The 12,891-nt window shown below is 48.3% G+C and overlaps 1 protein-coding gene across 4 annotated transcripts in view; it reads left to right on the top strand.

Moving 5' to 3' along the window:
• The window catches only part of Arnt2 (aryl hydrocarbon receptor nuclear translocator 2), a 153,340-nt gene extending 145,064 nt beyond the window's left edge, over positions 1–8,276 (top strand). For all 4 annotated transcript variants that reach the window (XM_055623203.1, XM_055623204.1, XM_055623201.1 and 1 more), the window contains 2 exons: positions 2,168–2,304; positions 4,110–8,276. In XM_055623203.1, coding sequence (XP_055479178.1) covers positions 2,168–2,304; positions 4,110–4,208 — 236 coding nt within the window. In that variant the 3' untranslated portion in view covers positions 4,209–8,276. The remainder of the gene's footprint in view (positions 1–2,167; positions 2,305–4,109) is intronic.
• Positions 8,277–12,891: the final 4,615 nt, after the last annotated feature.

The raw sequence follows: 12,891 nt of genomic DNA, 5'->3' as shown, positions 1-12,891 counted from the left end.
TGTCTGTAGTAGGCAGGAGGGCAGAGGCAGAGCCCTATGGGTCTGGGTGTGGGTGACAGTGGGATGCTGAGCTTGAAGGAAAGGCAGTGTGGTGAGATGTGAAACTGAGGGAGCAGGGACTGAGCAAGGCCTTGTGCTGGACTCAGTGAGGGAGAGATGGGAAGTGAGAGGGGAGCCGTGGCTGTAGGCTGTGAGCAGGCGAGGAGGTGGCTGCTCCAGTTGTGAGGAGCAGCGCCTGAGCTTGTCTTCCGTACTTCACATGCATATGTACTTTACTACCCATATGCATGCGAGCACGTGTGCGCGCGCGCGCACACACACACACACACACACACACACACACACACACACACACACGATCCTCTTTAGTTAAGTCCTAAAAATAATTTGGGCAAAATTTTCGTTCCTCCTGTTTTCTGTTTTGAGGCCAACATGAGCAGCCACAAGGGGCATGGAGGGCTCTGAGGATTGAAGCACAAGTTACCTGACAGGCACACTCCAGAAAAAGCTGTTCCTCCTGGCCAGGCACTCGAACACTGCTTTCTCCATTCTTCTCCACTCAGCTCATTCTCTGTCAGAAAGGGCAGAGGCCCGTTTGGATGGGACGTGCCTTTCAGGAGTGTAGAGCCCTCAACAAGCACTAGCATGGAGAAATGACAGAATGAGACAAGCAGGTCCACACGTCTTAGGTTCCCAGAGCCACATGATGATTAATTGATTGATTGATTGATTGATTATTTTTAATATACATTTATTATTATTATTACTAGTTACATTTTATTAACTCTGTATTCCAGCTGTATCCTCATCCTTCATTCCTTCCCAAACCCTCCCTCCCTCCCTCATCTCCTCCCTGCCCCTTTCCAAGTCCACTGATTGAGGAGGACTTCCTCCCCTTTCATCTGATCCTGTTTTATCAGGTATCTTCAGGACTGGATGCAAAGTCCTCCTCTGTGGAGGACTAGCAGGACTGCTCCTCCCTTGGGGGGTGGGGAGGTCAAAGAGCCTGCCATTGAGTTCCTGTCAGAAATAGTCCCTGTTCTCCTTACTATGGGAAACCAATTGGTTACTGAGCTACCACGGGCTACATCCAAGCAGAGGTTCTAGGTTATATCCATACATGGTCCTTGGTGGAGTGTCAGTCTCAGAAAAAACCCTGTGCCCAGATATATTTGGTCCTTGTGGAGCTCCTATCCTTTCCACATCATACAACCCCCCCCCTTTCTTTCATATGATTCCCTGCACTCTGCCGAAGGTTTGGTTATGAGTCTTAGTATCTGCTTTGATACACTGCTAGGTAGAGTCTTTCAGAGGCTCTCTGCAGTAGGCTTCTCTCCTGTTACTTGTTTTCTCCTACATCCAATGCACCTCCCATTTGTCTTTCTAAGTGAGGATTGGTCATCTTACCCTGGGTCCTCTTTCTTGTTTAACTTCTTTAGGTGTATAGATTTCACCATGCCTATCATATCTTATAGGACTATATGAGTGAGTATATACCATGAGTGTCTTTCTCCTTCTGGGATACCTCACTCGGAATGATCTTTTCTAGATCCCACCATTTGCCTGCAAATTTCATGATTTCCTCCTTTTTGATTGCTGAGTAGTATTCCATTGTGTAAAAAAGTTAAAAAGCAATAAATCAAGTAATCCAATTAAAAAATGGGGTACGGAGCTAAACAGAGAATTCTCTGTAAAGGAACATAGAATGGCAAAGAAACACTTAAAGAAATGCTCAACATCCTTAGCAATCAGGGAGATGCAAATCAAAACGACCCTAAGATTTCACCTTACACCCATCAGAATGGCTAAGATGAATAACTCAAGTGACAACACATGCTGGAGAGGTTGTGGAGAAAGGGGAACCCTCCTCCATTGCTGGTGGGAATGTAAACCTGTACAACCACTTTGGAAGTCAATCTGGTGCTTTCTCAGACAATTAGGAATAACGCTTCCTCAAGATCCAACTATACCACTCCTAGGCATATACCCAAAATTTGCTGAGGTACACAACAAAGACATTTGTTCAACCATGTTTGTAGCAGCTTTATTTGTAATAGCCAGAAGCTGGAAACAACCCAGATGTCCCTCAATGAAGGAATGGATACAGAAATTGTGGTATTTTTACACATGATGATTTTTAAAGTATCCTGTGCGTTGGATGTTTCAGCTGAGAGCGGACAGAGTGGCGGGCAGTTCCAGGGCCGGCCCTCGGAGGTCTGGTCTCAGTGGCAGAGCCAGCACCACGGGCAGCAGAGCGGTGAGCAGCACTCCCACCAGCAGCCTGGCCAGACTGAAGTGTTCCAGGTAAATCCAGCGAGCAGCGCCTTCTCGTAGGTGTAGGTACCTGCGCCTTCTCTGCTTCCTTATGCCCCTTTCTGCACCTCCGCCTGCCCTGCCCGGTAACCAGCAAGAGAGCCCGCCCAGCCTGCAACATGGGGAGCCCACAAACAGAAGGTTCTGCCCTGCCCAGTCAAAGCCTGCAGGTACGCAGGAGGCACAGGGGCCATCAGCTTTTCAGCAGCGCCCACACAGGAAAGGCTGCATTCTGACCCACAGCCCAGAGTTGCCCAGGAGGAATGTATGGAGCCAAAGATGGTAGGGGGTTCACTGTGGGGCAGGATCCATGCCCCCCTAAGAGCTCAAGACCCTCAGGGCTCGCCATGGGCACTATACACATCCTCTAAGCCTTGCAAGTATGCAGGGACTTGCTTGCCTCCACCTGTCTCCTCCCCACTATGGCAACCAGGAGGAGGGACTCCCATCAGCCCGTGTCAGCTGGGTCAGGGCTCAACTCTGTAGGTGGAGGGTCCCAGGCTGCTTCCAGACCTCCGCTACTAGAGACATGCCTTGCCATTTCCAGTTCCTAGCACACACCAACCTCACTGTGCTGATGACAAGGACATGGTCCTCCTATCATATAGGACTCAGCCTCCCAGTTTTTGCTGGAATTCTATAAGTGCCCATTGGCTCCCCTCACCTGGAGGTGGATCTGCCCACCCAGTCTTTGAGCAGCAGCCCAGGCTCCTCTGTGGGGTCCCCAGAGTGCTGCCTGCCCTGTAGAGGAAGGCTCCAGGCAAGAGCCAAGGTGTAGGAGGCTCGGGCCACACTCTTCCTCCTCAAGGCTCAATGCTCTGTTCACACACACACACACACACACACACACACACATACATACACATGCTTCACTCCAACTAGGTCAAATGTCATTTGTGCAGACCCATATATAGAGCTAGGAATCACTCATGGGTCCACATGGTTTTATTTCCTTCCCAGTAGAGGGAAGTGCCTTTCCCAGGCCTCCCTATGGATTTCTTCCTTCCTCTCACTGTAAGCACCAGCCCTTACCCCATTGTTCATCACATAGAGCAGCCCTGAAAGGCACAATTTTCTAACTGTGCGCCTTTAAGGTCGCCCTGATAAAAAGAATTCTTGGTCAAATAACTGTGAAAGACCAATTAAAGCGAGTTATTCAGTGTCTTTCTTGCAGGATTTATCAGAGCCTTTATTAAACCAGTGAGGCATGGATTTCTAGGAGGTAGGAAAGCGTGCCTTGTTTCCCAAGCACTTTTGTCCACAGAATTCTTTTTCCACCATTATCACATGGGCTGGGAATTGCACAAAGCACAGTGAACAGTGGGACTTTTGCCCTAAAGAATTGGAAGTCCCTCGAAGTTTTTAGAACAGGAAGTTCAAGGTCTAGCAAACTAGGACTAGATAAAGTAACTGACCCTTCATTCTGGGGTGGCACCACCCTGACCAGCCACTGTTCCCAGGCTCATATGCTCAGGCTCCTGCTTGGTTGGCAGCCACATGGCTGTCCAGGCTCACTTGCCCAGCTGGCCTCTTTCCATCCACAGGCCTGGAATAGCTTCAGAAGTGTCCTAGTGGGGTTTATGTTCAGCATGACACTCCCAGGAGAACAGTTCCTGGGTGTGGGGAGGGTCAGGTGTTGAAGGACCCCTGAAGAGAGCTCTCTACACCAAACTGCAAAGGAACACTTGCTCACTAGAGATGGCCGTGGGAATCGGTGGCAGGCTGGACTCCGGGACAAGGGCAGGCTCTGGGTGAGGCCGCTGACGCCTGGGGCTTTCTGTTCCTCTCCTCTCCAGGACATGCTGCCCATGCCAGGGGACCCGACGCAGGGGACTGCCAACTATAACATCGAGGACTTTGCTGACCTGGGAATGTTCCCTCCATTTTCTGAGTAGCTCCAGGCAAAGCCAGGCTCCTGCTGCCCAGGCACTATCCTTGTCATGGCATAGATGCCCATGTTCAAAGGCCCCCCCCTCACCCTGCTTGCCCTGCTGCAGGACCCCAGAAGTCCTTCTTACTCCCCATCCTCCCTGGACATGGCATCACCTGGCTCTACCCCACAGCCTGGCTTCTTGGCTTTGGGATCTTTGTATTTATTGTATTTTATCTGTGTGCTCGGAAGGGGACCTGCAGGTTCCTTAAATTTCATTGTGAATAATCTCTTAATGGACAGTTTGCACCCATCAAGTGTGTGCTTGGCATCCACAATGGCTGGCAGCACCAGCAGGTCTGCCTGGCGCAGAAGCTGGATGTCTTTCTGCTTTTTCACAGCTGCTGCCTGGAGGCTTTGGGTCAGAGTGAGAGGCGGTAACCTGTGCATTCTGTGCTGGGGCAGGAGCACAGGATGTGAGGCCCCTACCATGCGCTGTCCTTGATAGCCTGAGGTCAAGTGTGCTTTATACAGTGAGAATCAAAGTTGTGACTTGGTAGATGTACTGTGGCGTGTTGGTGTGTGTGGCCAGTGAGAGTGAGAAGCCGTCCCCACTCAGCTGCATTTCAAAGGAGAGGGTGACTGGGGCCTGGAAGCTGGGCTGACAGCCAGCCCTCCAGCACTGTCCCCAGAAGTCAGGGCTAGGTTGCTGCTCCCTTTGTAAGCCAGTTCTTTGGTCCCCTGCCCCTTTCACAGACATCCTCCACCGCTTAAAGTTCCTAGTCCTTCCTCCTTGCGACCTAGGAGAGCATTCACTCTTCTCTTACTCGGCCTGAGGGACAGTGTCCTGACTTCATGGAGGTCACTGCACCCTCGCTGCTGTGTAGCAGAACTGAGCTGCTTCTCTGCCCAGCCCCTTCAAGAAGCCACACCTGGCCCTCTGTGCAGGTTAGCAGGCCCTGCCTCGCAGGGCCCCTGACACCTTCTGCTCAGAGGCCCGGAGAGAAGGTGGAGCCACACTCTGGTGAAGGGTGCCCTGGGCCAGCTCAGCCTCTGTCCTCAGCAGGCAGGAGAGCCAGGAGTATCTCAGAAGGGACACAGCCAGGCCTGAGGGGCCAGGGACTGTGCTCTGGCTACCCTCGTACAAGGTCGCAAATTCCTCAGGGGTCTTAAGGTACAACTCTGAGCTAACTTCTGGAACAGTAGTTCTCAACCTTCGGGTTACATTGGAGGTCAAACAACCCTTTCATGGGGGTCACTTATCAGATATCCTGTATATTAGGTATTTACATTACAATTCATAACAGAAGCAAAATTACACTTATGAAACAGCAACAAAAATAACTTTATGGTTGGAGGGTCACCACAACATGAGGAACTGAGGAACTCTATTTAAGGGTTGGAGAATTAAGAAGGTTGAGAACCGCTGTTCTACAAGCTTCTATCTGGCTTACCCCTGACACCAGAGTCGCTGTGTTGGTCAGATTTTAAAGAGCTTCAGATCCCACCCCATTTTCAAGGTCCCCTGCTCCTCCCACATCCCATGTGCTACTGTAAGTGCTTGTCACCTCCCTTCACTTAATTGACCCTCATCTCAGGTATCTCATCACCATGTATCAGCCCACTGATGCCCAAATGTGAGAGAAGCCACAAAGCTCTATTAGGCAGGCCCTGGGGTACCCCGGAGTCCCTTCAGGGACCCCTTGTTAGAACTGTAGAGGTGCAAGCTCTCAGAAGAGCCCTGCCTTGCTGCCTGGCTCCTGGAAAGTTGGGGTACAATAGGCTCCAGGTTGCCCAAGGGTAGAATGAGCATGTGGATTAAGGGCCTGGGAGTGTACCACTCCACTCAGACTCTCAGCTCTGCCTGGCATCCAGGGAGTACCAGGGCTTTTACAGAACTCAGCTGCAAACTCTACTTGGCTCAGCAGAATGCCCTTAGAGCAACCCACCCTAAGGGATCCCCGTCCATGACAAACTGTGGCCCCAGAGGTCCTCAAGCATTTTCGAACCTTCCATGGTGACAACAGTCTTACTTTCATCCCAGCCTCAGAACCCCAAACAGTCTTCTACGTGTGCTGCCTGGCACAGTTTTTGTCCCCGGAAGCCTGCAGCTGGCCCCAGGTGGTGAGCACGAGAGAGAAAAAGACCAAAGCCAGCTTCAGGAGCAAAGAATGCTGTTCGGTGATGAAAACAGCCATGGCCTTTAGCTGGCGCGTTCAGAGGTGTGGGAGCTGTGGGTTTGGTTGTACTGCCTTTGGAGGGAAGTGGGGGCTTTTCTTGCATATGTGACACGGGTGAATACATAAGCTGTCACACTGCTTTGGGTCCAGGGCACTGCAGAAGAAATAGGACAGAATTCTTGCTTGAGATCATTTCATGTCTTTTCTCTCGTAAGAAGTTTAAGGTATAGCCAACTTAGTCCTTGGTCCTGGAAGGCAGGGGTACGGGGGGATTCATGGACAACCACAAGCCAGACAATACCAAATGCCTCCTGCTTCCTCACAGTCTTATCTAGGGAGCTCAGCAGGCTGGTTTGAACTCTGGGTCCTTTTCACAGCTCCTCTGCTTCTATGTTGTGACTAGAAGCCACATGTGGAGGAAGTGGGGGAGAAGCCAGAAATGGAGAATTTCACACACACACACACACACACACACACACACACACACACACAAGGTTTCTTTCACCCAAGTATTTTTGAAACACACCAGAGTCAGAATCAACACCATTATCCTGCAAAAGAACTTCCCTTGTATGTCTTTCCCTGCTGAGGAAGCCGGGATACTGGTCCTCCAGTTAATGTCCATCCAGCTACCTGTCCTGGTGACTGGCTTAGCAGCCTAGCAAGGGATAAGGCATGCTGGCTTCCTGTAGCTCTGTACCTCACCACTTCATTTGATGCTGAAGTCCAACGGGCTTCTCTTAGGCTGAACGAGCAGGAGAGGGACACGCAGGGACCACCTGAGTCATTGGCAAGGGCACAGAGGCACCAGAGAATGGGCCCAAGACCGTCAGGCCAGCCAAGGATGGTTCTAGGACCCTGCCTTTGTGTCATTCCTGACTAGTTTCCTCTTGGTTTCAGGGAGTGAATGAGCCAGAATGAACGCTCGTGCTCAGCTCAGCCCTTACTTGCATTATAAAGTGACTATTAGGGGTAGTGAAGTTTGGATGAGCAATAGAACCCACACTGAGGAACTCACCCTCCCCTGTAATTAGGACAGTGGGGCCCTTAGGTTAACCTGGCAAACATCCACATTCCCTCCAGTTCTGGCAGGTCCAGGAGGGGCCCCTGCAGCATAGTTTAGCCAGTGAGCAGTAGCCTCTCCCAGGGTGAGCTCACCTGCTTCGTGACAGCTACGGCCTGTCACACAAGCAAAAACAAGCCATTTTCTAACCACCAGTAACAAGGCAAGATTAAAAGCCTCTTTATATGTGGCCACAGGCTTCTATGTCCTAACTTGTCAGTCCACCCTCCCTTCCCCTACCAAGCTGATGCTCACTTGAAGTGCCACCGCTGGAGAGACTGAAGCAGGAAGGGTCAGGAACTCAGGAGGTCAAGAACTACCTGGGCAGCATAATGAAACCAATGTCAAAAACAAATACATACCTGAGTAACTTGGCCAAGTTTCACGTGCTGAGGAGTTACCAGCGCTCTGGCTGCCGGCGTCCTCCATCGCCTAGAATCTGGGACAGCTTTGAGGTAGCTCACAAGGGCACGATGGGCACATTTCCACTTGTGACATGCCATGTCTTGTGCCCTTAGCTGGATTTGTTCAGGCAGCCTGCAAAGCCTTGTGGGTACTGGCTCTAGCAAATATGGAACTTTTCATAGGCCATCCAGGGCCTAGCAGTTTGCGTCATCTAACCATCTATCCTTAAAAAAAAAAAAATCACAAACAGGCTTCCAAGAACAGCAAGCACTTACTCATCTCTTTTAGCCTTTCTTCTTATGGATGTGAACTGTGCCGTGGGTAAATCATTTGTATTTCTTGAATGTTCTGTATGACTAACAGGTATTAAGTCACTGGGTACGTGTATAACTAATGTAACTGCCTTTTAAATTTTCATTACAATAAAAAATGACTTTGCTCTGAACAGTGAGTGCCTTGGACCAGCTTGGTAATTGATCAGCATGAAGCACCTGCCCCTGGGAGTCTGGGGTAAGCCACAGTGTATCTCCAACAAATCAAGAATATGCAGTACAGGCAATATAAAGAGCCAACCTTTGCAAATTTTTAACTACTAAGGACAGAAAGGGACATTAATGATTCTTGAGACTTGGTGTTAGGCGAGGCTCTCTAGACCCTTCTCTGGAAAACTGGACTTTACAAACACTAACAGCATTTACTTTTCAAAAGACTTTAAAGAGAATACCTGGAAGAAAGTAGCCCTGAATCATTTATCAAACAACTTGTATCCATAAAATACAAGGAACTACTCCTACAACTTAAGACAGAAATTTTAGTACCAATAAAAAATAGCTGCCCATTGCATATCCATGTTTTTCCCAAGAATTTCTATACAGGCTGCTGGTTGTGGCACAAGTTTACAATTCCAGCTTCAAGCAGGCTGAGGCAGGAGGATTGTCTTAGTGAGCTCAGGAGTTCCAGACGAGCCTAGGCAACACAGTAAGAAGCTATCTTAAACACACCCAGGCTCACACACAGCATATATACATATGACATTTCTGGTTAGTATCTTTAGTTCTAGAGAAATGCAAACTAAAAAGTCAATGAGATACCACTCTAATATGTGGCCAAAAATTACAAGTGTTCAGGATAAGAAAAAAAGAAGCCCTTATTCATGGGAAATAGTATGACCTCTTCACATGAAGTTTCCTTACAAAATTTTAATAGGCCTTTTTCTTAGTTTTTATTGATGTGATAAAATGCCCTGACAAATGCAACTTAAGGGAGAAGGGGTGTATTTTTGTTCACCATTCCAGATAGGATTCATCACGGTAGAGAAGGAACTGTGAGCTTGAAACCGCTGGTCACCTCAAATCCACAATCAGGAAACAGGGACGAAGTCGGCATTCAGTTCACATTCTACATTCTATACAGCCTGGATCCTCTATCCAGAAAACAGTCCTGCACAGTTAAGATGGGTCTTCCCACATCACTAATCCTAACCATGGTCTTACCCCCTCACAGACATGCCTGATTCTGCCTGTGATTCTAGAGTCTGTCACATTGACGATGCTCATCACAGATCTATTTTTTGGAGTCCCCCATCCCTAGGGAAAGAGAGATGAGCAGGCAGAGCATGGCTTTCTGGAATGTGCTAAGAGTCTAGGAATAGGTCATCCATCAAACAGCAACATGAAAGAGGGCTGAGTTCAGGAAAGGCTGGAGGACACATGGGGTGATGAGCATGACTTTAAGCACCGGGTCCTGTCACAATGGTGTCTCTTGGCTGGGCTCACAGCTTCTGAGCTCAGTTTGTGCAGGGAACACTTAAAGCATTCCCATCTCAAATCCCAAGACTAGTAAAGGTAAGCCACAGGTGTGGCCTCCCAGCGGGACGCTCGGTTAGAACACCTGGCACGCACCCTGCCTCTGGTTCTTTAGCTACAATTTCTCAGTCCCTGATTCCTCCCACATTTTTACTAAAGTCAAATGCGCATGTAAAAAAAAAAAAAAATTAAGTGGTTTGATGCTACTGAGCAAAGAGCACATTTTACCAATGCAGTCTTTCAGCCTGTGAGCAGTTTCTTCTCCCCAGGCTTCTCAAAGGCAGACGGTTTACTGATTGCACTATCTTTCCTGCCCTTCACATACTTTTTCCTTTAGTTAGAATCTCTCATTGACCTGAAACTTGTCAAATAGGTGAGGCTGGCTGGCCAGAAAAGCTTAGGGACACACCTGTCTCTGCTTCCCCACTGCTGTGATTACAAGCATATGCCGTTGTGCCAAGCATTTTTTTTTAATTGGGTTCTGGACTAGAACACATGTTCTACCTTCAAGACAAACAATTGTTATCTCTCCAGGCCAGACTATGCCCTTAGCACTTAAAATGTGATAGAACTTGGAAGCGCATGCCTGGAGATTATTCTATGACATTTTAAGTACTAAGGACACAGTTTGGGCTGGAGAGATGGTAATTGTCTGCTGTGCAAGTGCGAGGGCCTGGCTGTGGACGGTAGTGCCCATGAACAGACACAGCAGAGTAACACAGGCTCACAGACCCAGTGCTGTGGAGGAAAGGTGGATACAGGCAGCTCCCTGAAGCCTACTGACTGGTCAGCCTAAGAGTCAACGAGCCTCAGGTTCAGTGAGAGACCCTGCCTCAGAGACTCAAGACAGAGAGCTTGAAAGACATTTCTGGCCACACACACCCACATATACCAAATGCACATACATGCACACACACTCTTAATGCACACGTCCACAAATGCTGTAGACACAATTTAATCTTTCCTTTAAAAAAAAAAAATTACTGCGTCTGTACTATTTTGATACTGAAGATGTGGACAAGACTTTGAACTCAAAGAAACCTGTTTTTCCAAGAGCTGGGAGGAGCAGCCTCTCTTTGTTTACCTGGGACTTTCCACTGCTCACAGCAAAAGCCCCACGTTCCAGGAAATGCCTTTAGTCCTGGGAAACCAGCACATCTGGTCACCCAGCCCAGGACCCCAGGATTTCTTGGCAAGAAAAGCAAGGTCCTAGAGAGGAGGAAGTAGACAGGATTTTGCAACACCACAGAAGACAGGAGCTAGCATGACTCTTAGGGGTAGCTGAGACTGTGTTCTCAGATGAGGAGAAGTCCTAGAGGTTCAAAAGAGTTTTATTTTCTTTCACCAAAAGCCTGATGAAGAGAGGAAGGCTGAGGGCTCGAGGTCTGTATGGCTCAGTGGTGAAGTGCTTGTTACTCAAGTGTGAGGACTCTGGAGAGCTGCTCTCCAGAGCCCATATAAACAAAGGGAGATCTCAGTGGGACAGCTCATAATCCCAGCCCTTGGGAGGAAGAGAAGAGACATAGAGCGAGCTGGCTAGCTACCCTAACCATACTAATAGTGAGCTCCAGGTTCAACGAGAGATCCTGTCTCTACATATTAGGGGAAAACAATCAAGGAGGACAGCTGACATGAGCCTTCGGCCTCCACACATACATGTGTACACACTTGCCTATATGACTATGTGCATATTATATGCACACACATGTAATAGCATAGCTTTATTCATCAGAAAAGAACTAGATAGGTCATCTGGAGTGAAATAGGACTAAAGAAGATGTCTCAGACAAGTAGGGCATATTTTTCTCTCTTACGCAAAAGATAGGCTTTAAATACATTCATATGTAAACATATACACGTATGCATATGTATTTGTATATATCACATGACTGTAGAAGGGGTACTTTTCGAACATTTTTATTAATTCTTTGGGAATTGTATGTATATATGCATATAATATATTTTGATCCTATTTAAACTCCCAACTCTCCTACATTCTCCTCGGTCCACCTACCAGGGGCCACACACTTAAAGAAAAGTGACTTTTCTCTCCTGGAAAACAGCTGTCACTATCTCCTCAGCTGGGGGGTTATTCAGGAGTGCCTGCTCCATGCTTGATTTTGCACGGATCCTGTGCCGGCAGCCACAGCTGTCTAGAAGGCAGTGCTTCAGTCTGGTCCTCCCTGACCTCTGACTCTTATCATCAAGAGGCCACCCCCTCTTCCAGGTTGTACCCTGAGCTTTCAGAGAAGCAGGGTGATATAGATGGGTGATTTGTGGCTGGGTATTCTGCAGACACTCTCTGCATGTTATCCGGCTGGGAGTCTGCTCACTAACTGCTGACCACTACACAAACTTAGCTGATAAGGTCTAGAGCTGCAATAATAGACAGGTAGACATTTAGAGCAGAGTCTGGGACTCCCTCCATTTAACTACCACTTCATGTTCCCATGTCCTGTGACAAAAGTGTGTCATCAAGTTTCTGGTGGGCAGCCAAGAGCTTTGATCTGGGGGTCTCTAAGACACCCCTGAACAACAACTCAAGTAGCGATATCCCATAACTTGAAACCTGTGGCTTCTGGGAGAAGCATCATCCCTTTGTAGGGTAGCTCCTATTAAACTCTTTTATAAGAAAGAAAAGTAGGCAGACAGACAGACAGGCTTGGTTACACATGTCCTTTTTTCTCTAAGTTCATTTACTTTATTATTTTAAATGTATTCGTGTCTTGCCTGCATGTATATTATATGTGTATGTGCACTACTCGCGTGCCTAGAGGTCAGAGAAGTGTGTCAGCTCCCCAGGAGCTGGAGTTACAGACAGTTGTGAGCTGCCATGTGGGTGCTGGGAATCTAACTTTGGTCCTCTGCAAGAGCAACAAATGGTCTAACCACCAAGCCATCTCTCCAGCCCTGAAACACATCCTCTAATACCAGCACTTGGGAAAACAAAGGTAAGCAAATCTGTGAGTTCAAGACCAGCCTGTGGCCTCTTTAAACACACTTAATGTTATCCTCCCACACATGTACTCCTCCTTCCACTCCACCCTCCCATCCTAGTCCTCACTTAAACAGCCCTGGCCATTATTCCCACTTTACCTGAAGGGTTACTTTTAGGGAGCCAAAGAAGGGATAAAAGCAAAAGAGGTGGGACAAGAGATAGTGCTGGAGAATGATGAATACCATGTTTCCTCATAGGGAATCTAGAGACGTGTGTGTGTGTGTGTGTGTGTGTGTGTGTGTGTGTGTGTGTGTGTG

The sequence above is a fragment of the Psammomys obesus genome, unplaced genomic scaffold (assembly GCF_907164565.1).
Source record: "Psammomys obesus unplaced genomic scaffold, mPsaObe1.curated_primary_1811, whole genome shotgun sequence".
Classification (NCBI taxonomy): Eukaryota; Metazoa; Chordata; class Mammalia; order Rodentia; family Muridae; genus Psammomys; species Psammomys obesus.
This window is presented reverse-complemented; position numbering and strand designations above follow the sequence as displayed.